Source organism: Narcine bancroftii, chromosome 1 (assembly GCF_036971445.1).
Source record: "Narcine bancroftii isolate sNarBan1 chromosome 1, sNarBan1.hap1, whole genome shotgun sequence".
Lineage (NCBI taxonomy): Eukaryota > Metazoa > Chordata > Chondrichthyes > Torpediniformes > Narcinidae > Narcine > Narcine bancroftii.
Genome location: NC_091469.1, coordinates 301,141,206 through 301,167,496, shown reverse-complemented (window position 1 = coordinate 301,167,496; position 26,291 = coordinate 301,141,206). Strand labels below are relative to the sequence as shown.

Sequence of the window (26,291 nt, the reverse complement as noted above, 5' to 3'; positions counted from 1 at the left end):
CCCATTTCTCCACAATAAAGTTAACTGATGTAGATTCTGGGTAAACATACACAAAAATTGCAGATGCTGGAATCTGGAGCAAACATTGAAATACTTGAGGAACTCAATAGATCAAGCAGCACCCAGACAGAGAAATGATCAGTTAACGTTTCAGGCCAGAACCCTTTATTGAGATTCTGATTCTGATTTGAATGGTGTCCCCATCAGTTTTAACTAATAATATAAATGTATGCAGGAACTGTAGTTTATTTACATGGAAATATATTTTGTTGATGGGAGAGATTTGATTTCAAAGAGGCAATATTTAAATTATATCAATTAAATGATTTAAATAATGCAGGAAAGATATACAGCAGTATAAAATCAATGGTTTTATCCTGTTTCAACATCTGCTGAATTTATCAAGTTATGTCTTTTTCAACAATTATGATGTTATGAAAATAGTTATATACTTTATAGCAGTGGTTTTCAATCTGCCCCCCAAACTCACATTCCACCTTAAGCAATCCCTATCCCATAAGTGCTCTGTCATTAGTAAGGGGTTGTTTGAGGTGGTAGGTGAGTGGAACGAAAAGGTTTGAAAACCACTGTTTTAATCGTACCTCATTGACTTGTTATGTGCACAGTTTCATAACTCCAAAGGAAATGGGCCAATGACAATTTTTCTCAGGCACAATATTTCAGTAACAATTGGGTCTAGCTCAACCTTCCCTTCCCACTCACATCCCACTGTAAACAATCCCTTAACTAATCACAGAGCACTTATGGTATAGGGATTGCTTCGAGTGGAATGTGAGTTTGGGGGAGGGGGCAGTTTGAAAACCACTGCTTTATAGTGTAGCATAAATGCATAAAAAAGATCGGCCATTTTATAGGACATTTCAAAATGTTTGAAGGACCTTACAACGATTGTTGTAATTGCATGTGGATACAAGTAATCACAAGCAAAGCTACAAATATAGCCATGTATCTAATGATAAATATATATTTAGTCATTACCATATAACTCTCATACTTGTTCTGGGAAAGATATTTGCAATTTTTTTTGCTGAATCTTGATGTACTTTGAATACCTTACCCACATTTGCCTCACTCACCTCTTGCCCTCTCACATCTGTTGAGGAAAGTAATATAGCCGAGTAATGGAACTGTTCTCCTTTGCTGCATCATTGCTTATTAATTTTTTTATTCTTACTTGAATGGCCTTCTGTTTAATATGTGATTAGTTTGCTCGTCCTTCACTGAGCTCTTGTTTTTACCCATACTCATAGATTCTCTTACAGCATCAGGCCTACGTTAGTCCTCAGAGCATAATCATCAATTTTATTTCACTACTTATTGCCTTGTAATCCATTTCCCTCTCACACACCCAATAACTCCACCCTGATTTTCCTACACATCCATCTGCATGAGGCATATATGTGAGATGGGAAGAAACCGAAGCGGCCCCCGAGGGAAAACCACACAGTGAAGTGCGAACTCCACATAGACGGCATAAGAGGCCAGAAATGAACTTGGATCAATAGAATGATGAAGGCCCGACACTAAGTGGAAAAATACTAGGGAGGAAGCTCCTCTCATGTTACTTTCTGCATCCGTATGTACGAGGCCAACTTAAAATGAATCTACTACTTTGGGCCCTGAGTGCTGACTAGATCGGTAGTATTCCACCGCATAATCAGAGACTTACTTATGGAGCAAAGTATCTCAGTAACTTTATTCTTTTGTGATGTATCAGTCTGTGAAGCTTGGAGTCCAAAGCATCAGTTCTGAGACAAATTTCCTCAAGTCATACAGGCTTTCTGCAGATGTGGTTGCACACGGCTTACCACTCTCCACAATCACCCACATGCTACTGCAAAAACACATCACTTTCCTCTGCCATCTCTATTTTAATGTAATATTTATTTAGATAATTTGTTTTTTTTTTCAAGATTCTGCAAGTTATCATTCAATATATTTTTTAATCTAGATAATAATCTATTGTTAACTTTAGTTGTGTGCTTTTAGATTTAAAATGTAATTTAGGCCACTGTGTATGCTCTTATACAAAATGTAAACAAAACAACATCAAGGATAACTTCTATTTTCTTTCAAACTGTACTTCAAAATTTCTTTGCATGATTCCTCATGTTAGTTTGCAGGCCATCATGTCTTCAGGCATTCTAAGGTGTTCAGTACTGGTTGCCTCATAAATAGGAAGGGCATTGTTTAGAGAAGATTCACCAGGATACTGCCTGGATAAGAGAATATGTCTTATGAGGAAGGTTGAGTGAGGGTAGGGCTTTTCTCTTTGGAACAACAAAGCTGAGAAGTGACTTAGGGGTAAATAAGATTGAAAGACATAGAATAACAATGGCCCATACCGGAGGATATCCATTTAAAATAAGTGGAGCAAAAGAGAGGTGGAGTCTGGAATGGGGTGGTGGAGGAAGTTATTTCAATAGGGTCATTAAAAAGACTTGAATAGGTACATGGATGTAAGGAAAATTGAGGTTTGTCCGTTGTGAAGAAGGGAAGAGTTGGATTTAATCATGGAGTAGGTTTGTATAATTCGGCACAGATCACTGTGCTGTACTATTTGATGTTCTAATCCCTGATTAGGGGCTACTAAGTGAAGTGTTAACAATGTGATTTGAGGAAAACGTGGTTTGGAGAGGTGGGGAAAGAATGGGAGAATGCATTCTAAATTGAAAAAGTCAACATTTTATTCAGTAGTATTGGCAAATTTATCTCTTATAATATGTACCTATCACCAAGCAAAATTATATAATTTGTGATATATTATCTTCTAAAAAGTTTGCATTTTAGGCCTTGTATATTTAAAAAAACACATTGTTAGGACAATTTGGCAGCCATAATCAGGATTTTATTTCCTGTAACTTACTAAGTATATCCTCATAACATCATAACATAATTTCACTTTCCAGCTATATGCAGAAATAATAAATTTTAGTGTCCAAATATCCCAGGTTAAATTTGGTTTTACTTTAACCAATGAAATTAATACTGCTCTTCCAAGACAGCTATTTTGGCAATTCTTAATATTCAAGGTAATATAATTGGGAACGCCTAAACTGTAGAGATCCACAAAAAAATCCATATTTTAAAAGATATGTAGTATCCACAATCTTGCAAACTATTAGAGTCATTAATATATTTATCTGTAAAACAAATATATAGTCAACATTATATGTATGCTAAGATCGGAAGGTATTTTCCATGTTTCCTTCATGTTGCAGTCTTGTAAACAATAACTTTATAACCTGGTATTATCTCTGCATGCACCACAGGGTACATTGGTAATACTCCATTTTATTATTTAACCTATGTGACACAGATGGTGTACACATATTTAAAATGTTAGGCTATCAAGATGATAATTAGAGCTGATATCATTGTATTTTAAATTTGAGCAAGTTGTAGTGGGAAAAATGTAAGTTTACAAATGACAAAATCTAACGTGATAAGGAACATAATATGGGCCAAACATTTGCAGACATTTAGGTTTGTTTAGTTAGTTTGATATAGTATGATTTCTGAATTATTCTTTTTTCTTCATTTAATCAATAAACCACTATGGGTTGTTGAAATAAGCAAAATAAAGGAATTTTTAATGGAAGTTTAATACGCAATAAAATAATGGCATGACTGTCTAATTAGGGCTAACTTGGTGAAGTAGCTCAATTTTTTAGGACCAATGTTTTATTCTACCTTGTATCATTTAAGGGATTTTGAATACATTAGACCATAGACGTTACAAGATATTTTGTATGTTTATATCCAATACATCAGGCCACCAAATATTATTGAGGATTATAGTGCAGTAACTTTAATGAAAAATTAAAGTAAGATCATAATAAGGTTCTTTTTTTCCTAAACCATCGTGATTTATATAGTGTTAATTGCCTTGTCGAGCATAACACACAGATAAAAGGTACGGTAATTAAGCAACTGTATTCATTGAGGTTAATTCTTCTTAATAAAGTTACAATCAATGATAGACAATGGATGATTGTAGCAATGCCCTTTTGGAGACTGCCAAAATAATCAGGGTGAAACGCAAAAGTCTGCAGACGCTGTGATTGAAGTATAAACACAGAAATGCTGGAGGAACTCAGCAGGCCTCGCAGTGTCTACATGAGGTAAAACTAACATTTCAGGCCTGAGCCCTTCTTCAAGGTATGAATAAAAGTAAAGGGAGAAGGGCTCAGGCCTGAAACATCAGCTATATATCTTTACCTCCTATGAACGTTACGAGACCTGCTGAATTCCTCCAGCATTTCTGTATTTTTGTCAAAATAATTATCTTTGGAATTTGTGATTAAATCAACCAGGCCTAAAATAAATGTATCTCTTTTCCTTCTCAAGTTTTGCGTACAATTACAGTTTTTAATGTATTTTAGTTGACGGGAACTTTGAGTTGAGATTTTGGAATTAAGGGCATCCAAAATCTCTAAATGTTTTTGGAAGTAATTTTGTTCCATTCCAAAGTATTGAAGTTAATTGTATCTGAGAAATATATTCCTCCGCTATTAGCTAAATCATGATTTTTAATCTCCTATATTTTCATTTTTCTCACGCTTCAGATATTTGGTTTGGTATGTTTAAGATGTTTATGGTTACATTAGCATGAAGAAGAAATGCCCCATCTGAACATAAAGATTATGATAACATCAAAATCAAAGCATTGCTTGGAAGAACTCAGGTAAGAATGAATATATTTTAAACGAGTTTTGTAAAGACATTGTCTTGTATGTTCTACAGAAACAAAATGACACATTGCTACTCTTAGATAGGTTGAAGAATAGTTTGTAACTTTAAAACTAACAGCAAGTTGTCTTCAAAATCACTTTCTCTGTCATTATTACAGAATAAGCCTGTTATGTCAGAAACCTTTAGGTGAATTGAATGAAACAATGATAGATATTTTTGCACACTAACCACCTTGTATCGTTGAAAAAGACAAGCTATGAGGCAAGCTAGGTCTCGAGGAATTGATTCCTCCAGCTCACAACCAATATTTTTGGGGTTTTGTTTAGAAAATGCACAATTGAATGATTAACAATGAAAACAAGTTGCTCAGACTTTAAGAAAGATTTACAGATTATTTGAAGGCATGCCAAAACAATAATAATGCAAAATAAAAATTCCTTCAAAGCAGTTAATGTAAAAATAATTATTTGAAGTCCAGTAAAGTCAAGTTTGTACAGCTTTTTTTTTTATTTTTGATAAAAAGTGTTAATCTATAATGTAACCCAAATTATAATCAGAACAAATAATTAATTATATCCGTGTTCCTTACATATTAAGAAGGGTATTTAAGTTGGGGTTAAAATTTTTAAAAACTGACTTGTCTTTTCTGGATTAAATAAACTAATCGTATAGGGTATGTTATCATGTTAAATGCTAATCAAATAGCTATTACCTAAAGATCACACACAAAATTAACAGGTAAGAATGGCACATTATCCTAATTCTTACATAATCAGGTGAAAAATAAATAAAATCCCATAAAACTATCCAGTACATTGCTCTGAATCTCAAAATGTTGAATATCAGCAAAAAAAAAAGCCCCTGGATCATAAAGATTTAGAATGATGGTAACCATGTCAGTATGAATGACGGTAACTTGATTTGGTAACACTAGTTCTAGATGTTTGATACAGGGGTCAGCCAGGGAGGTGGGATGAGGCGATGTTAAAGGAGGAAACTACATGCCAGAATTCTTCTCCTCTCAGATTGTACTTACCCAAATTTCATTAACCAAACTCTTGACACAAATGAATTGAAAAGTGAAAGAAAGTCCTGGTTATATAATATTTGGAACAAGCAGCAACAAAACCGTGTAATTTATAACTACTCCTAATGTTTCTAAGAAAGGATTAAGTTTTACTTAACAATTTAGGGGATATCTATTTCAGTCATAATCGTTGAGAAAAAGAACGTTTACGTGGGTATTTTTCGTAGTTTAGAATACGACATTCAGCGAGAAACTTCTATACAATAAAGGCAGGCGAGTGGGATTGAATGTAATATTTGTTGATCGTTTTCTCGGGCAACAAGCACGTCATCTTTTTTTCTTGTCTTGTAACTTCTTCACTGAAGTGCCATTCCAAAGTATTTCATCTAAATGATGTGAAATAACATCGTACCAATGTTTAAACTGCTCACAAGAAAAGTGGAAAAGACGTAAGGAATTAACAATTCATTATTCTATTGGGGTGGGGGGGGGGGAGCAGGATTCCCATTTGGTTCAGACTCAAATGTAGGGAGCACTTGCAGGGATAGAAGATATCATTGAATTGAGCTGGCTTTATCTATTTAAATCCATTCATCTATCACCTTCTGATCGGTGCCGTTAAGGGGCATTCGATTCTTAAAATCTAACCCCTTTACAACGCAATTCCTTTTAGTAATCCCCAGCAAAATTGCAATTTATTACGTTATTATTTATTTTATTTCCTGCCACTTAAATATAATATTTTCTACTACCCATCATTTGAGTTAAAGGCACGGATAGATCTTTCCTGAAATTAAAAAGCAACTCTCCTTGCTTATTCTGTACATTTTTCTCAGCTTGTGGTTAATGAACTTTTTTTTTGTAAGAGATGTAAAGATGATTAATTTTGGAAGCTGGGGAGAGGAAAAGCATTTGGTGAGTTTCTTTTTTTCCCCCCGGGTGAAGAATCACCTGTTATCTGAAGTAGGTATTTTAAATTCGGCGCATGGTGCAAAGCAACTTTATGCCATGATATCGTTAATGGTCGAGATGAAACATGCAATAAACAGGCTTTGAAAAGCCTGCTTCTTAATTTTACAATGATTTGCTTCAAAAGACGAGATTAAATGTCTGTGGCACCATTTCATATTTTTCAATTGAATAATTTAGAATGAACCCATTGTGAATGGAAATGGCTACATGTAATTTCTTCAGATAAAGTTTAACATTACATTAAAGTCATACCTAAGGTGTCAGCTGCAATAAACTTAAGGTTGTTTCCTCAATCATTTCTTGAAAATGCAAGCACTCAGCCAAAAGAGAATATTGCACGTAATATGCTGGCGTGTGGCGAGTATTTATATGGATCTGGTTTTAAAAAAGAATTTATATAATCAGCGTTTTATTTTAAATCTGACGGAAGAAAATGGATCGTGTGATCTGTTTGTAAACCATAGAGAACAGGAAGATCTCTGGTTTAATTTTTAACCCTATTTTGAATTAAATGATCAAGAAATCACAGATTCTGTACAACATTCCTGAATGAAGATACAAATCAATTAAAGTTTTGCTACTTATCATGGATCCTTGATACCAATGAAAAGTGGATGCATTTTGCCATTGAAAAAGTATGAGAGGACAAATCTGTAATCCCACCTTCTTGTGAGTAGATGACCTGCTGCTCACAGTCATGGGGCCCTTTCCACCATTTTAGTGACCATTTGGATGAGGAAGCAGTCAGTTGTTGCAACCTATGGAACTGATTCCAACAAATTCTGATTACTTGAAGGAATAGAGTGTGGGAAGAAAATTGGAAGATAGGATACTGGTATCTGTGGCAGTAGCATGTTCCTCTTTTTTTAAATCCTCAGGAGCAAGGATGACTTTCTTCCTCAGAGATGGTTGATGAGGTCAATATGGGAGCCACAAACTCTGCAACAGGTAGGATATTGAGTATTTTGCAAAATGATATCTTTCGTTTAGTGTTTTTGCTGAGCCTCTGTGTGCTCCTAGCAAATAGACCCAAGGTTCTCAGTGTATCCCAAATGTCCTTCTGCATTTTGAGTGGTCATGGATCACGGGCTTCTCTTTTTCTCAAGATGGCTTTGAGAAAATCAAGAACCATTCTTTTTTTGACCACCTGGGAGGATGTCAGAAAAGAACATCCATTTTGGAATTCTAGTGCCAGCATGTTAATGATATTACTTGCAATTAGAACTGAGTGAGCTTAATTAAGGCCTTAATTCTGGAGATGTTCCCCTCTTTGATATTTGTTTGATTGTCCTGCTGGTGGATTTGGGAGATTTTGTGGAGAGAGATTTTCAATACCTATCCAGTATGTTGCTGTGCTTCCTGTAGGTTGTCCCTGTCTCAGAAGTTTTCAGAAGGACAAGGATCATGACCGCCCAGTAGACCATTTGTGATGGTTTTGTGTTTGTAACCTCCAGTCATAATTTTCCCTCAATAGCTGAAAGTGATGGTAAATAATTGCCGTCACTCAGAAGTGTCTCCAAGATATGGGAGACAATCTGTGCTTTCTGCGGTCTCAATGCAGACCTTTATTATGGTGGTTGGTGGTGTGGCAATGGGAGTATGTTCTTCGAGGGTCTTTGTTTTTCAGATGCTTTCATCTGCTTCAATGAGTGAGTTAACAGCCCAGTCTCTAAATATGCGCAAGTATCATCTTATAATAATCAATGGATGGGGTGACATTGGTTCTGGAGTGAAGGTGACCCAAATGTTAAACACTTTCTCAAATGTTTCTTAGATTAGCAGGAATTTTTCAGGAGGTTAGGTGCATTCTTTCTGCAAGGAAGATTGAGAGACATGTTGGAGCAATGACACACTGAGATTGAGTTTGTTGTAGGCCTGTTTGTTAAAATCATGCCTTGCATGCTCTCATGAAGTAAATATAAGGTAAAAGTAAATTTCTGTCGCTGATGAGATTAATAAAGAATGTTCCACAGCCCCTCTTGACTGATGGAATCTAGGGTTTTTTTTGTGTGAGATTTAATAGGCAATTAAGAGTGGTCGAAACTGCTCCTATGTATTTTTTTTTTGGAGTTGGTGCAGGGTGAAGATCATGTCCACTGTAGCTCAAGATGGATGAATCCACACTGAGTTGAAGAGAAATTACTTTCTGTATGACAGAATGTGGAGACCTCTCTCAGATGCTGCAATTCGATTTATCACCTTTCTTGAAGGTCGTTTTATGAAAGCTCAAAGGAATGCTGGTATGCCTTCTTCTTCCTCATAGTGAGTGAGTGACTGAACATTGCCATTTCTTTTCCAAGCTTCAGCAATGGTACTGTCTGCTCCTGAGGTTTGCTCTAAGGTCTTGTTAATTTTTCAATTGCCGTCCAGGCTGCATCAGATAGTTTATCATGGAGTCCAAGATACTCATGAAATGTCAAAGAAGTTCTTTGTAATGGTTCTTTCAGCAGGCAATAATTGTTCTCTGCCCTTGACAATTTCACCTCCATTTTTGGCTCTCAGTGAAGTGGGCCCTAGAGTGTTTGCACAACTAATGGTCAGGCTAGCACTGACGAAACTCCGCATTACATTTGTGTCTATGTGTGTCATGTTGGATCTCTTGCATCCTCTTTATTGCCACCATTATTTACTTGGGCTTTCTGTTGGACCTTGGCCTTCAGTGTATCTGTAGATCTATTTCTTTTCCTTTGAACCACGATGAACCTTGCATATAAAATATCATAAACTTACAACAACATGTCCTTATGCAGATGCTATCAAATATTGTAAGCATGTTTGTTTAAATCATATTATCCAAGCTAGCCTGTAATTAATCTATCTTAATCACATTTGTTCAGTTTCCGTGTGTGTGTGTGTGTGTGTGTGTGTGCATGTGCGTGTGTGTGTGTGTGTGCGCGTGTGAGTGTGCGTGTGCGTGTGTGCGTGTGTGTGTGTGTACATATAATATATATATTATAAAGTAAAAGATTGGAAAATAAAATGTTGACGTTAATAATGGAAGAGAGACTTCAATGTGTCGGCTAACCATATCATGTTAGGTCAATGGGTTACAATTTTTCATTGGTTTTGTAAAACAACTTTGAACTATATATTAAAAAATGTATTTTTAACTGCTGAACTTTATTAGCCGTTTTATTATTCATTTTAACTAAATATAAAGCTAAAAATAACCAGTGCTATTTAATAAATAATGCAACCAAGCTTTACAATTTATGTGGCATATTTGCAGATCCCATTGTTTTATTTGTAAATTAAATAATCAACATTTTTTAATGAAATGTAGGTATTTTATATGTTTAATTTCATACACAATATAGTTTGTCTTTATTTTAAAGCACAACATAATGAACTGTGCTTCTCAAAATTAATGTTATGTTGAAACATTATTTTCTGATCAACCAGCACAGAAGCTGTCTTCCCCCCCCCCCCCCCCACCACATGTACATACAATGTAGAGATGAGCATTTAACCATTGTGCATGTTTTGATCAAGCTTTCATCGGACAGTTGATTTCACATTCTAAAACAGAAATATTCAAGGATTAAAAATACAAAGCCATTCTGTAATTGATAGCCAATATGTTTATTTTGCTAAATTCGTATTGCAATGTTCATATTGCTGATGTGGATTAAATATCCAAAAGAAAATTTATTTTAAGGTTACTGAATATTTGACTCAAGTGATGGATCTACAATTTTGACATTTGTATCTAATAAAACTAAATTATTGATTATTAGAATCTATGTACATATTCCACAGTAACACACAATTAAAATATATTTTATTGCAATGGTTGACTAAATTAGAAAACTAAAAGCGGCAGAATTAAGCAATTGAATGATTCATTTGAAGCCAAGACAGTTTTTTTTTACATTCAAATATAAACACAATGAGTAGCATACCAGAATAAATCACAGTAAAAACATTTTTAAAAATATTGTTAAAATACCATTTATTGTAATAATATGAATAAATAATTGGATTAGTGGTATCTTTGCATGTCTATTTTGAAAAAGTGTAAACTGATTTTGGTACTTTGTGTGACTAAGAATCAAATAAATTTGCTTCATGATGAAATTTTTTAAATAACACTTTTTTAATTACATTTACTCAGTCGTTTTTTTGAGCATGTGGCTGAATGTGAGATGCCAGGTTCTTTGGGGTTTTATTTGCAGCAGAGATTTTGTTTATGTTAAAATGTTATCTGGAGCAAATGCAAAAAGACGTATAGATATTTTGTTTTGTTATTTTAATATAAAAAAGAGGATGCATTTTTACACAAATCTCCAAGGAAACAGTAGCACGTATTTATGTAAACAAGGAATATATTCTTAAAAAGTGATGTGGCAAATTTCAAGAAAAAAGTTGAGATATTTTGTTATCATTTGACCATCTATTGGATTGGATCTATTGAGACATTATTATTTTTACACTTTAATCAAAAAATGTACACATGTGCAAGCCTTGTTGAGCATGTGAAATTTTAATGGATTTTGCAAAATGAGTTGCAAATGGAATTTGCTGTTCTTTAAATTATGAAAACAATTATAAGAAAAATGTATGGTACAGTATTTTATAAAACTATGGACATTTTTTTGTGAAAAATGAAACAAATAAATTTGACTGGATGTACATTAAATTCCCAGAAAAAAAAAAGCATATGATGTGTTTATTAATATATTTTAATTAAAGAATAATGTCTTTTTCATTCTGGTATTCTTGCATACAATTTTTTAATGTATGTAATTAGTGATGAATTGTACATGTAAATTATTTGTTAAATAAAGTTGAAATCTGTTACAAATAGTTCATGTTGAATTGGGCTAAAATTCATATTTCATTGCTTCAGCAATGGTAAATTCATAGTTGATGTGCTTAGAAATGTACAAAGAAAGACAATTGATAATTTTAAAATGCTATTTATTATCTTTGGATATCACTTAAATACACTGTCAAAATTACAGTGTATTTGAAAATTAGATAGCGAAACATGATGTACATGAACCACACTGTTGCATTTTCATGGTGTTATTTGGAGTTAACACAAGATGACATTGCGTATTTGAAAATGTCAAAATCCAATTAAAAGGGGATTGTCAAATTTGATTTTCTGTGATTCAAAGGAAAATTAATACTCAAAATGGTGGAATGTTGTTTGCAAAAGATTATTCTGAAATTTATCAGAAGGTAGTATACAATCAGTATGATGAGAACATGGACAAAAGTAGTCTATGAATTATGATAATGGAATTTTCAATGCATAGTTTATTTCCTTTTAGATATATATTTGCATTAGTCAGATCCTTATATTACAATTACTAAATGTCGAATTCCTCCACAGTTTTCTCTCCTTTAATTAATATAAAATAACGTATGAAATATGATTTGTATCTTTTTTTTACTTCATGATGAAAATAAGTCATGCATTGGAAAGGTTAGTTGATATTTGCTGTATCATAACTTTCAAACCACTAAAACAAATGCCTGGCATTTAAATTATTAAAATAGATACAAACCTGCATGTTATAAGAAATAATGATGTTAATTGCGAATAAAATAACTTTTTAAAATAAAGTATTTCTATCAGATTTTCTTTGCTTGAATATCAACACACGAGTGGACGAAAACATGATATTTATTGAAAAAGGTGTAGGAATGGACATAAATGGTTACTGGGAAGTACCTTGACGCGATTACTTTCATTTTTCTTTTAGTATTTGTCCATATTTGCTACAAAAATTCTGATCACACCCATCACTTCCGTGTTTATGTGGGAGCGAAATCTCACGATGACTGGTATTCGGCGTGACGATAGAATTGTGGGATAAGTAGTTCCATGTCCTCAATCTTCGAGCCGAAGAACGAACATAAAACTACATGTCCCTTCATGCAACGCGCTCCAGACCTTGTCCCGGAAACGGCTGTGGGCGCACGGAGTGAGCGATGTACCGTGCAACCAATGGGCAGCGGAGAAATGGGTAACTCTCCCGTTTTGACCAATCGGCTGCGCAGTAGAGGGGGGGGGCGGGGCGTTGCTTTCGGCGATCACCGTGGTGGTTGGATGGTCGGCGGCAGCTGCTGTTGAAGAGGCGATGGGTTCCATGATGAAGCTGGACTTCCTCCCGGCGTCCGAGTTCTTTTACTGGCTCGGGTTGGCCGCGGCGGGTTGGATCTCGCTGAAAGCAGCCTGCCAGCTGGTGAACGCAGCCCGCGCTTTCCTCTTCTCCACGGGCGTCAAGGTGGAGAGCTTCGGTCGCTGGGCAGGTGAGTGGCGGGCCGCGCGGGGCTGGGCTAGCACACTCCAGGTGTCCCGAGCGGCCTCGGAAGCTACTTCCCTCCAGTTTATTGTCATGGACGGGTCACGAAGTTCATTGCTTCGTGGCAGCATCGCATTGATATAATCCGCCTTACAAAATAAATGATGATAGTCCAAGAAAAAGACCAAGGTAATGTCTATTGTTCATTCAGAAATCTGAGGCAGAGCGGAAGAAGCCGACCTTGTGCTGCTGAGCATTTGTCTAAATACTTAAGTCCCGAATCTTATCCCCCTCCCTTCCAACCTACTCGAAGCTTTGCCCTGCCTGGGTTGATATTCGCTCCAGTTCAGGGTGGATCTGGAGAGGGTGTAGAACCGCTTAAAATGCGGGTTGCCCAATCGAAACGCCAGGATTTTTTTCCCATCCTGATGGCCATGAGTCAGAAACATTTATTTCGAGGAATGTATCTACAGGAGATGAACGGGAATGTGGCATCAGGTTAAAATAAAGGATACAATGCAGAAATTGCAGCTTCTGGTTTGCACGTTGCAAAGCTTCGGTTTCTGTACTGAACCATTTGTGATTTAAAAAAAAAATCTTAAAGGAGTATACTCCTTCCTAGAGCAGTACAAGAAACTGCAGATGCTGGAATCTTGAGTGAACAAAGAGAAGCTGGTTGGTACCAGCAGGTGAGGTAGCATTCAGGAAGAGAAAAGGCTCAATCAAGCCTGAAACATTAGTTATTTATCTCTATCTTTGCTACATAAAATATATTGTTTGACCTGCTGAATATCTCCAGTGTTTTGTTCTTCCTTCATCCATGGTGTCTTCAGACTTTTGTGTTTTACTCCAGGGTAAATGGTCAGTCAAGATTTCAGTAAATCTTGTGTTTCAAATGACCATTTCTCTCCCTGGATGCTGCCTGATGATCTGAGTCTCTCCAGCTTCTCTTTGTTCACGTTTACTACCTCAAAAATTCCATTAGTTGCTTTTCACATAGAAGGATGCTTAGGAATGGCACCTGGTGGAGGTGGAGGACAGAGGGTAGAGGGGAGAAGAGAGAAAGAGAGCAGCAGAAGAATCCAGTGGGAAGATGAGGAGGTACCAGAAGAGGCGGGATGAGGACCATAGTTGGGGGAATTGAGAAAGGGAAGAGGGAAAGATTGGAAATGGTAAGGAACGAGAGGAATGTCATTACCTGAAATGTAAAAAAAATCCAGTGTATATAATATTAAGCTGTAGACTGCCCAGGCAGACATTGTGTTGTTCCTCAACTTAGAGGCTCACTTTGGCAGTTAAGAAGGTCCAGGTTGGTGTGAGATTAGGAAGGGGTGTTGAAATAGCATACAATTGGGAACAAGATGGTCAAGGAGGACAGAGGACTGTGAAACATGTCCTTGCGTCTGCATTTGGCCTCTCCATTGCAGAGGAGACTGCATCAGGAACACGATGGATGAAGTGCCTGTGAATCTGCTTTGCATAGAAAAACTTTGTGGGTCTCTGGATGGTGGTGAGAAAGGAAATGCAAAAGCAAGTGTTGTACTTCCTGTTCTTGCAGTGAAAAGTATTAGAGATCATGGAGAGGTGGGTGGGGCGGGGCAAACAAACAAGGAAATCACATGGGGAGTGGTCCCATTCAAGTTGGGGAGGAAAGATGTGTGATGGTAGTTCAAGTTGCAGCTGGTTCTTGGAGGGTGGTGAAGTAAAAGGTGAGAACAAGAACCCTATTCCTGTTTTGCAATGGTGAATAGATGTTTTTCTAGTCTGGAAATTATTTTTTGCTGAAGTGTACAGGTCATACTGGACTTGGCAATGTTGGGAGTAGATTTAAGGAGGCATTGTTAAATTGACAATTTAGAAAAGGGTGCAAAATGTGTTTTGTAAGAGATATTTAAAGGAAAGAGAAGACTGCAGATGCTGACATTTTGAGCAAAGAATTGCTGGAGGAATCATCAGGTCAGACTGATAAAGGGTCCAGGTGTGAAATTACTGACCATTTCTACCTGTGGATGCCATCCAAGCTGCTGAGTTCCTCCAGCAATTCTTTGCAATTCCTTTAGATAGTACAGGTTTAAGAGGAATGCAAGATTAGGAGTGGGAGTGCATAATAACAAATCTTTGAAGTTGATAAGGCAAGTTGTCTAAGATTGCTTATGGGGCAATTTGTATTCTGACTCCTTTTTGTAAAGACAAGACTTTTAATGGGTAGGCTTCAGCTGAAGTATTGCAAATGATTCTGAATGCCAATTTTTACAAAGCCTTAAAGAGGGTACATGGGTAAAAGAGTGATGCAATGGGTGCTAGATGTCTGTTCAGAACGGCTCAATATAAATGTTCAGAAATAAATTTTCAGGGGTGTTCATAGAATAAGTAGAAAGATTTCCTTTGGCAGGTGAATTTGGTAACTCAAAGAGTTGCAGAGTTAAAATATTTAGTAAAAGATTGGAAGATCAGTGGAGGCAGACTCAAAAGGCGACATTTAAAAAAAAAAAAAAAAAATGTTGCACAAAGTTGTGAATGAGAAATCTGTTGTCTGGAATTAAAGTGGACATCTGATCAAAAGCAAAAATCACCATGACAAGGTGGTTGCAATGTTATGGGCCTAGAGGACCCCAAAACCCAGCAGCAATAGAAATTCACCAAGACAAATGGTTAAACAGAAGTAATTTTTAATTTTCTTTTTTTTTTAAATTTTTTTATTTTTCACACCATAAATCACATTAGCCATGATATACACTTTTTCTTTTTCACACATATACAGTGACTTTTTCTCCCCACCCCCCTCCCTCCTCCCAAGCCACCCCCCCCATCCATTTTAGGTATACAATCTAGGTTGCATTAAACCCGTCAGACAATGTTGTCATTCAACAAAAATACACCAGAAATTCTACTGAGTCCATTCTTTTCTTTCCTTCTCCTTCCATCAACTTAGGTAATGTTTGTCCCCGGTAGGTTTTCGCTATTGTATTTAATGTAAGGCTCCCATATTTGTTCGAATATTTCAATATTATTTCTTAAACTATATGTTATTTTTTCTAATGGAATACATTTATTCATTTCTATATACCATTGTTGTATTTTCAAATTATCTTCCAATTTCCAGGTTGACATAATACATTTTTTTGCTACGGCTAGGGCTATCTTAACAAATCTTTTTTGTGCATCCTCCAAATCAATTCCAAATTCTTTGTTTTTTATGTTACTTAGGAGAAAGATCTCTGGATTCTTTGGTATATTGTTTTCTGTTATTTTATTTAATATCTGATTGAGATCTTCCCAAAATTTTTCTACTCTCTCACATGTCCAGATTGCATGAATTGTTGTTCCCATTTCTTTTTTTACATCGAAAACATCTATCAGATACTGTTGGGACCCATTTATTTAACTTTTGAGGTGTAAGGTATAGTCTGTGTAACCAATTATATTGTATCATACGTAGCCTCGTATTTATTGTATTTCTCATCGTTCCAGAACATAATTTCTCCCATGTTTCCTTTTTTATCTTTATATTTAAATCTTGTTCCCATTTTTGTTTAGTTTTACCATTTGTTTCCTCATTCTCCTTTTCTTGCAGTTTAATATACATATTTGTTATAAATCTTTTGATTAACATTGTATCTGTAATCACATATTCAAGGTTACTTCCCTCTGGCAAACTCAAATTGCTTCCTAATTTATCTTTCAAGTAGGATCTCAGTTGGTAATATGCCAGCGCTGTATCTCCAGTTATATTGTTCTTATCTCTCATTTGTTCAAAGGATAAGAATCTACTTCCTGAAAAACAATTTTCTATTCTTTTAATCCCTTTTTTTCCCATTCTATAAAGGAAAGGTTATCTATTGTAAAAGGGAGTAGCTTATTTTGCGTCAATATTAGTTTTGGTAATTGGTAATTTGTTTTATTTCTTTCTACATGAATCTTCTTCCAAATATTGAGGAAATGATGTAATACTGGAGAACTTCTATGTTGTACCAATTTTTCATCCCATTTATATAATATGTGTTCAGGTATCTTTTCCCCTATTTTATCTAATTCTAATCTCGTCCAGTCTGGTTTTTCCCTTGTTTGATAAAAATCTGATAGGTATCTTAATTGTGCGGCTCTATAATAATTTTTAAAGTTTGGCAATTGTAAGCCTCCTTGTTTATACCATTCTGTTAATTTATCTAGTGCTATCCTCGGTTTCCCCCCTCTCCATAAAAATTTCCTTATTATTTTCTTTAACTCTTTGAAGAATTTTTCTGTCAGTTGTATTGGCAATGCCTGAAATAAGTACAATATCCTTGGAAAAATGTTCATTTTAATACAGTTTATCCTTCCTATTAGTGTTAGTGGTAGATCTTTCCAATGCTCTAAATCGTCCTGTAATTTTTTCATTAGTGGATTATAATTGAGTTTATATAATTGGCCTAGATTTTTGTTTATTTGTACACCTAGGTATCTTATTGCCTGCATTTGCCATCTGAATGGAGATTCCTTCTTAAATTTTGAGAAATCCGCATTATTCATAGGCATTGCTTCACTTTTATTTATGTTTATCTTGTAACCCGACACTTCTCCATATTCCTTCAATTTCTTGTATAATTCTTTTATTGATAGTTCTGGTTCTGTTAAGTACACTATAACATCATCCGCAAATAGACTGATTTTATATTCCTTGTCTTTTATTTTTATTCCTTTTATATTATTATCTGTTCTTATCAATTCTGCTAGTGGTTCTATAGCTAGCACAAACAATAAAGGTGATAGTGGGCATCCCTGCCGCGTTGACCTGCTTAAGTTAAATTGCTTTGATACATGTCCATTTACTGTCACTTTCGCTAACGGTCCCTTATATAATGCTTTAATCCAATTAATATACTTCTCCGGTAAACTGAATTTTTGCAATACTTTGAACAAATAATTCCATTCTACTCTGTCGAAGGCCTTCTCTGCGTCTAAAGCAACTGCTACTGCAGGTGCTTTATTTCCTTGTACTGCATGAATTAAGTTAATAAATTTACAAATATTGTCTGTTGTGCGTCTTTTTTTGATAAATCCAGTTTGGTCTAAATTTACCATTTTCGGTACCTGTTCTGCTAATCTGTTTGCTAATAGTTTAGCTATTATCTTATAATCTTTGTTTAGCAAAGATATTGGTCTATATGACGCTGGTGAGAGTGGATCTTTCCCTTGTTTTAGTATTACTGTAATTATTGCTGTTTTACATGAATCTGGTAAGCTTTGTGTTTCATCCAGGAGGGGCGGAATTAATAAGTCTTTAAATGTTTTGTAGAATTCTATTGGAAATCCATCCTCCCCTGGTGTCTTATTATTTGGTAATTTTTTTTATTATCTCTTGTATTTCTCCTGTTCCAAATGGTTCTGTTAATTTATTTTGTTCCTCTATTTGTAGTTTTGGTAGTTCAATTTTAGTCAAAACTTCATCTATTTTCCCTTCTTTCCCTTCGTTTTCAGTTCAGTATAATTGTTCATAGAATTCTCTAAAGTTTTCCTTAATTTCTTTTGGATTATATGTAATTTGTTTGTCTTTTTTCCTTGATGCCAATACCATTTTCTTAGCTTGTTCTGTCTTAAGCTGCCATGCTAGGATTTTGTGCGTTTTTTCACCTAGTTCATAATATTTCTGTTTTGTCTTCATTATATTCTTCTCTACCTTATATGTTTGTAATGTTTCATATTTTATTTTTTTATCCGCCAATTCTCTTCTTTTAGTTGTATCTTCCTTCATTGCTATTTTTTTTTCTATATTTACTATTTCCCTTTCCAACTGCTCTGTTTCCTGATTATAGTCCTTCTTCATCTTGGTTACATAACTTATTATTTGCCCTCTAATGAATGCTTTCATTGCATCCCATAGTATAAACTTATCTTCCACTGATTCCGTATTTACTTCAAAATACATTTTTAATTGTTTTTCAATAAATTCTCTAAAATCCTGTCTTTTAAGTAGCATAGGGTTTAATCTCCATCTATACATTCTTGGAGGGATGTCTTCTAGCTTTACTGTCAATATTAAGGGTGAATGGTCCGATAGTATTCTAGCTTTATATTCTGTTTTTCTTACTCTATCCTGCATACTAGCTGATAACAAAAATAGGTCTATTCTTGAGTATGTTTTATGTCTAGCCGAGTAGTATGAGTATTCCTTTTCTTTTGGGTTTTGTTTCCTCCATATATCCAAAAGTTTCATTTCTTGCACTGATTTAATTATAAATTTGGTTACTTTGTTCTTTCTGTTAATTTTTTTCCCCGTTTTATCAATATTTGAATCCAAATTCAGGTTGAAATCCCCTCCTATTAGTATGTTCCCTTGCGTATTAGCTACCTTCAAAAAGATATCTTGCATAAACTTTTCATCTTCTTCGTTAGGTGAATATACATTAAGTAGATTCCAAAACTCCGAATATATCTGACATTTTATCATAACATCTCCCTGCTGGATCTATTATTTCCTCTTCTATTTTAAATGGCACATTTTTACTAATTAATATAGCCACTCCTCTTGCTTTTGAATTATACGATGCTGCTGTTACATGTCCTACCCAATCTCTCTTTAATTTCTTGTGCTCCAATTCAGTTAAGTGTGTTTCTTGGATAAATGCTATATCAATTTTTTTTCCTTTTTCAGTAAATTTAGTAGTTTCTTCCTTTTAATTTGGTTATGTATTCCATTAATATTTAAAGTCATATAGTTCAGCGTAGCCATTTTATACTTTGTTTATCTTCTCTTTCTGTTTTTCCATCATTACCTTTCCTCCTTTTCCATTTCTGTTTTCTTATTTTAAACTCTTTATAAGACAACATTCCTACAACATCCAACATTTTCCTTATTCTCCTATTTCTATCTTCTTTATCCCCAATCTCCCCTTCCCCTCCTGAGTTGTCCTTTATCCCTTGTCGGACAACCACATCTCCCCTCTCCATTTGGGTTTGCGAATTCACTCGCAAGCGTCAACTGATTCTGCAGTGACCGCTATTCCCCCCCCCACCCAGCACCCCCCCAGAAAAGATTTCGCTTTTCATATGTAACAAAGGTCACTCTTTTAATTCCCTCCTTATTCTCTCTATTCCATTACCTTCCCTTATTAATTCTTGTCTATATCTATATTTTCCTCTAAGTACAGATACATTCACGTATGCACATTGTATCTATTCACTCTTATACCTCTTTACCCAAATACATATCAATCGTGATCATTTTTACTCTCATTACCCGTCTTCATCCCTCAGTCTATTTTTGTAATTGTTCTGCAAATTTTCGTGCTTCTTCTGGATCCGAGAATAGTCTGTTTTGTTGTCCTGGAATAAATATTTTCAATACCGTTGGATGCTTTAGTATAAATTTATACCCTTTCTTCCATAAAATCACCTTTGCTGTATTGAACTCTTTTCTCTTCTTTAGGAGTTCAAAACTTATATCTGGATAAATGAAGATTTTTTGCCCTTTATACTCCAGTGGTTTGTTGCCCTCTCTTACTTTTTCCATTGTCTTCTCCAGTACCTTTTCTCTTGTAGTATATCTTAGGAATTTTACTACAATAGATCTTGGTTTTTGTTGTGGTTGTGGTTTAGAGACCAATGCTCTATGTGCCCTTTCTATTTCCATTTCTTGCTGTAGTTCTGGACATCCTAGGGTCTTAGGGATCCAATCTTTTATAAACTCCCTCATATTCTTGCCGCCTTAATCTTCCTTAAGGCCCACTATCTTTATGTTATTTCTTCTGTTATAATTTTCCATTATATCTATTTTTTGAGCTAACAGTTCTTGTGTCTCTATAGCTTTTTTATTAGATTCCTCCAATTTCTTTTTTAAGTCTTCTACCTCCATTTCTGCTGCTACTGCCCGCTCTTCCATCTTGTCCATTTTCTTTCCCATTTCTGTTAAGGTCATATCTATTTTATTCATTTTCTCTTCTGTGTTGTTTATTCTTCTTCTTAAATCATTAAATTCCTGTGTTTGCCTTTCTTTAAATGACTCCATGTATCCTCTAACAAGAGAAAGTATATCCTTTATCTTGCCTTTCCCTTCTTCTTCTATTTCACTGTACTCTTCCTCTTCTTCTTCCTCTGGGTTGGCCATCTGTTGTTTCTTTGTTGCCCTTTTCTTCTCTTCTTTCTTGTTTCCATTGTCTTCTGTGGTCTCTTCTTGCTGCAGGTGTTCTGCAGCTGTCGTTGCCGGCTGTGGAGATCGACTCCCCAGCTGATCCCCCCCCTCCCGTCGGTGTGTTTTTTTTCATGCGCATCGCTCATGCGCATCGCGCATGCGCGGTTGCGCACTTTTACTCGGCTCAGCGAGCCATTTTTGTAGTCCTATTTCTACCGACCTGAGGAAGCGGGCTTCTCTCTCCACAGCGGGCCTCTTCGGACAGGTAAGGCCTTCTCCTTCTTCCTCCGTTGTCTTCTCTTCCTCTCTTCTTACCGTTGATTTTGATTTTTCTTTTTTTGTCGCCATCTTCTTTCCACCTTTATACTCACTTTTCTTTAACTTTTATTTCTGTGCCTTTGTGTTTTCCCTTGTTTTTCCCGACTTTTATGGAGAGGGCTGGAGTTCACCGTCCGGCCACTACTCCATCACGTGACTCCTCATTTTTAATTTTCTTTAAACCTAAAAACAGAATCAAACTTTCCCTTATTATTATTAACTTGACCTCTTTCTAATTCTAAGCACATGTGAATGTAATGTGTATAAGTTCAGAGAAGTTCTTGGATTCACAGTCCAATCTCACTTCTCACTCCTCCAAGTTCACCGGTATCAGGCAATTTTTGTACTGTGCACGGAATTGAACATTTGTGAATTTTCACCAGGCTCTGGTGCTTAAAAGTAATTGGTTACCATTCAGGAAGGTTCTTGTTGGCTTCAGAGAGATTTGTTGCTTGTTGAACACACACAAACTGATTCCCTCCAATCAGCCACTTCAGTATCTTGCCGAAGAAACTTGCCCCATCAGGGTTTTCCAAATGATAACCTCTTCTTCTGCAGGTCACCACAGAGTTCCTTTTGTTTCCCTTATTTAGGTGAAACACACTAGCCAGCCATTTCCTCTTGTAAGGACCACAAGGGTTTTCAACAGGCTGAACTCAGAACTTACAACCTGTCTTCAAAATGGGGTTTTAACAAGTTGCCAACTTGCCATGGCTGCAAAAAACAGTTCTCTCTCTCTCTTAGAGAAAGCCTGTTTCGTCTCTTCTCTCTGCTTGCAAAACCACATGATTTTAAAAAACAGCAAACTGCAACCAGACAAATTGCGGCACTGGACCCAAACTTCTGAGCCTGTTCATCTGTTGCTTTCAAAACAATAATCCATTGCTCCACAGCATGTCCAATTAACACCTACTTGTGAAGTCACAAGCTGGATTCTTCTATTTGTACCTCCTTATGAAAACCTTTAGCAAAGCAGTTTTTATTGTCTTTACAAAGCCCCTGGGCCTGAAGTGTCTTGTTTGAGAAAAGCTCTTGCATTTTGTGAAGTATTTGTATTTGTTTGTGACCTGCACTACCCTCACAATCTATCTCCTCCAAAAACTTAGCTAAATACAATATAAAAAATGATATAATCCATCACAGCATCTTTATTTTTGCCCACTTGTCTTTGCAGGCAGCATGTCTGCCTATTTTAGTCATATGGACCTCTATTGCACCAAGATGGGCCTTTTGGCCCAAACTGGCTTGCATTTATTTGGCTCATATTCCTCAAACTTTTCGTACACCTGTCCTTTTCATTGTTACAATTATCCATACTTTTACCACTTCCTCTGGCAATTCCTTCCATGCAACCATCACTTGTGCGTGTCCCTTTTAAATCTCTCCCCTCTCAGCATTTGCTCTTGAGGGTTAGATTCCTCTCCCTGGGGAGGGGAGGCTCTTTCTATTTATCTTGTCTATGTTATTCATGATTTTATAAACTACTAAGATTGTCCTTCACCTGCTACACTCCAGGGATAAAATTCCCAGGCTATCCAGCCACCAGTCCTATCATGTTCTTTTGAATCCTTTGCACCTTTTCCAGCTTAATGCTATCTTTCCTATAGCTGGGTGACTGAAATTGCACGCCGTACTCCTAAGTTCAGTCTTACTCACATCTTGTACAGTTGTAACATGGTGTCCTTACTCCAGTACTCAATCCAAGCATTCCAAATGCCCTGTCTCCATACAATGCTACTTTTATTCATCGCTACCTCTGTGCCTTTGTTCTAGAACACTCCACAGTGTGCCTCCATTCACTGTGTAAATTCTGGGGTAGCATACTAAAGTACCATATCTTGCACTTGTCCGACTTAAATTCCATCTCCCGTTCCTTGACCCACTTTCCCAGTTCACCTTGATCCTGTTGTAATCTGAGATACCTTCTTTACTGTCCACTATACCACAATTCTGGTAACATTAGCAAACAGTTAATATAGACGAGAAACAATGGTTGACCCAGCACTGATGCTTTTTATCTTTGCCATCTCCTCCCTTCCCGCTTTAGTCTTGATAAATGCTCTTGACCCAAGATGTTGGCTGTCCATGGATGCTGCCTGACCTGCTGAGTCCCTCCAGTTTCTCTTGTGAGAATAAAATTCATAAACCAAAACTGAAAAACTTAACTGTACCTTCACTTTTCTCATTGTCCAACAGATGTGAATGCTTTTTCCAAATGAACAATGGCATGCTTCTACAGCTTCCATTTTAGTGTACAAGTACGTCTTCATGGACATCAGCTGTAATTCCCAACCCTTCACCTCTCTCAGCTAGTACCAATGCCATTTGTTTCTTGGGGTCTGCACCCTATCAGAGACCACCTTATGACAAATGCATGACTGTTTTCTGATTGTTCCCATTAATGAAAGATCATGGGTCCGAAATACTAATTCCTTTTCTTTCTCCACCAAGAACCTGCTGAATATGTTCAGCATTTTGTTTAAATTTGTGGTCATTTTTGAACTCCTTGTGTAAGTCGTGATATACTGTACTTGAGCTGAATTGAACACAGCAGAATTTCATGGAATTGATTTGTAAATATCAACAACACTTTGTAGTTTAACATTTATGAAACCTTATTGGTTCAATGGACCCCAGGGACTTTTGAGACTATTAGAAATATGGAAATGCAAGGTCCACCCTTATATTATTCTTTTTGTCATTATCCCCATTCTTAAAACTGAGCAGTTTTGTGGATTTTAGTGTAATTATAGTTGTAATGTAAAAAATTTTCTAGGCTTTTGTATGTTTTTATTTCCAACTTTTCTGATGGGTAATTTTTAGTGTGTGCATGTCACATTTGCTCCTGTCAGCTAAAATATTGAATTTTCTTTTTTGGCTTCATATTATCCCAAATTATAATTTGCAATTTCAGAAACAAATGGTGATTATTAAGAAATGTGAGTCAGTGCTGGTTAAACTATTTTCCAAATTTTCTGTTTCAGATTTACTGGAAATTATTTTGGTTATCCAAGTTGGGGCAATGACTCTTGGTTGATTTTATGCAAGAAGATTTTCTTTTAAAACAAAGTCACAATCTTTGCTCCTTTAAGTCTCTGCCTGTGGAGTGGAGGACATTATTGAGTATTCTGAGTGAACTGTTTGATTGAAGTGGATATCTGTAAAGAGTTTGCAAATCACAGCTTTAACAAATTTTTTATCAAGAAATCGTTCAGTTTTTGTGCTGGCAACATTGTGTAAAACTTCAGTTCATCCTTGGTCAAATTTGCATTTTGCTTTTGAAGGGAAAAGACCATCTAACCTGTTTTTGGACAATAACTGAACGCTGGAAAGACTTTTGTGATAAAGCTCCTGATTTTGTTGGTTTTTTTTCTCTTCCCACAGGTGCTGCCTGACCTGAATGTTTCCAGCATCTGTGGTCTTTACTTTTATTCAAACCACTTTTTTAGTAGATTTTTTTTCTCCCATGTTTGGATATGTGGCTTTCCACTGATTACTCTGGTTTCCTTCCATATCCCAGAATTTCTGGTAGATTAATTGGCTATTGTAAGTTGTCCTTTTTGTAGGAAATGGGCAAAAAGATTCAAGGAAGAATTGATGGGCATGTGAGTAAAATTAAGTTTTTGGGTAACTGGCAAATGAGAAAAGCAAATGAAAGAAGTATTTCTGGTCCGAAATTTTTGTCTTGTCCAGCATGATTTTTATGAATCACTGCCTTTTGTACAATAAGAATTTGGTGTGAATGTAGCTGTACTGTAAATTGTATCTCTAATTTTTATGAGTGGCAAGTTCTGACTGGGTTTGAGCAAGGTATTGGTTGTGTGACTGGAGGAGGGCTTAGACATGGATAAGTATCAGGGTTTGTGAATAGTTTGTACTGATATTGGTTTATATCTCGTAGGCATTTTGTGTCGGTAGTACAGTGAGCGTTCAAGTGATTTTATCATTGCCTTTGTATATTTGTAAAATTTTGTAAAATTGTGTGCATTTGCAATTCATTTGAGTTCACAGTTAAATGAAATCACAGCTGTGATATTTGTATTGATGAATACAATACTATAGTATTGTACGATGGTCTGGTGGTATTTGTTTCAATGGGCTATTCATTGTTTTATAAGTAATAGTCCATTTATTTGTTCCAATCACCCGCAAAATAACTTTGTCATGTAAAACGACGTTATTTTATGATTTTGATTTTTTTTGGGGTGTTGGGGAATGTGGACAATGCTAGCATGTCACCTTGAACTGTAGTCGATACTAATCCTCCTATCTGATCTTATGATGGAGGGGGTGTTCCTGAACTAGATGAAAATCATAAATACAATATTTCTCTGGAATCCTTTACACTGTCATTTTTGTTTTTCACACTACATCCTGAGCATGACCTCTATTCAAGAAAGGGAGATTTGTATTTTCCACTTAGAAATTGCCTTTAATTTTTTTATCCCTTCGACCATACCATATAACCACTTACGGAGCGGAAACAGGCCATGTTGGCCTTTCGAGTCCGGACCGGTTCACTGATTTTACGCGCCCTCTTCAGGCATTGGTCCCGGTAGATCTTCATTCAATAACGATGGACGAATTCACTGCAGGTGGAATCAGTCGTAGAAATGTTTGTGAAACGTGCAGTTCAATACTTCATAGCTACTCTTTGAAAATTGAATATTCTGGTCCTCCCCCCATTTCACCCACCACCTGGCCCCCCCCAACCCTGACATACCTCTAGAAGTCTGCATCCTCTTACACCTATCCTTCATTTTAAGGAGAGGCCGAGGAACCACGCACCTCTCTGCATTGATGGACAGAGTTGCAAGGGGCCAGCACCTTCAAGGCGCAGGGTGCAAGCACATAAAGGCGACCATGAAGGAGGCACGCCAATGTCTATAATTTC

At 36.1% G+C, this 26,291-nt stretch overlaps 1 protein-coding gene across 5 annotated transcripts in view; it reads left to right on the top strand.

Moving 5' to 3' along the window:
• hsd17b12a (hydroxysteroid (17-beta) dehydrogenase 12a) overlaps nt 1-26,291 on the top strand; it is a 108,150-nt gene that overhangs the window by 5,087 nt on the left and 76,772 nt on the right. For 2 of the 5 annotated variants that reach the window (XM_069905729.1, XM_069905735.1), the window contains exons 2-3: nt 4,590-4,708; nt 7,594-7,663. In XM_069905729.1, coding sequence (XP_069761830.1) covers nt 4,644-4,708; nt 7,594-7,663 — 135 coding nt within the window. In that variant the 5' untranslated portion in view covers nt 4,590-4,643. Of the gene's footprint in view, nt 1-4,589; nt 4,709-7,593; nt 7,664-12,748; nt 12,980-26,291 lie in introns of those variants that run through there. The other 3 variants (XM_069905720.1, XM_069905756.1, XM_069905745.1) reach the window with 2 other exon arrangements.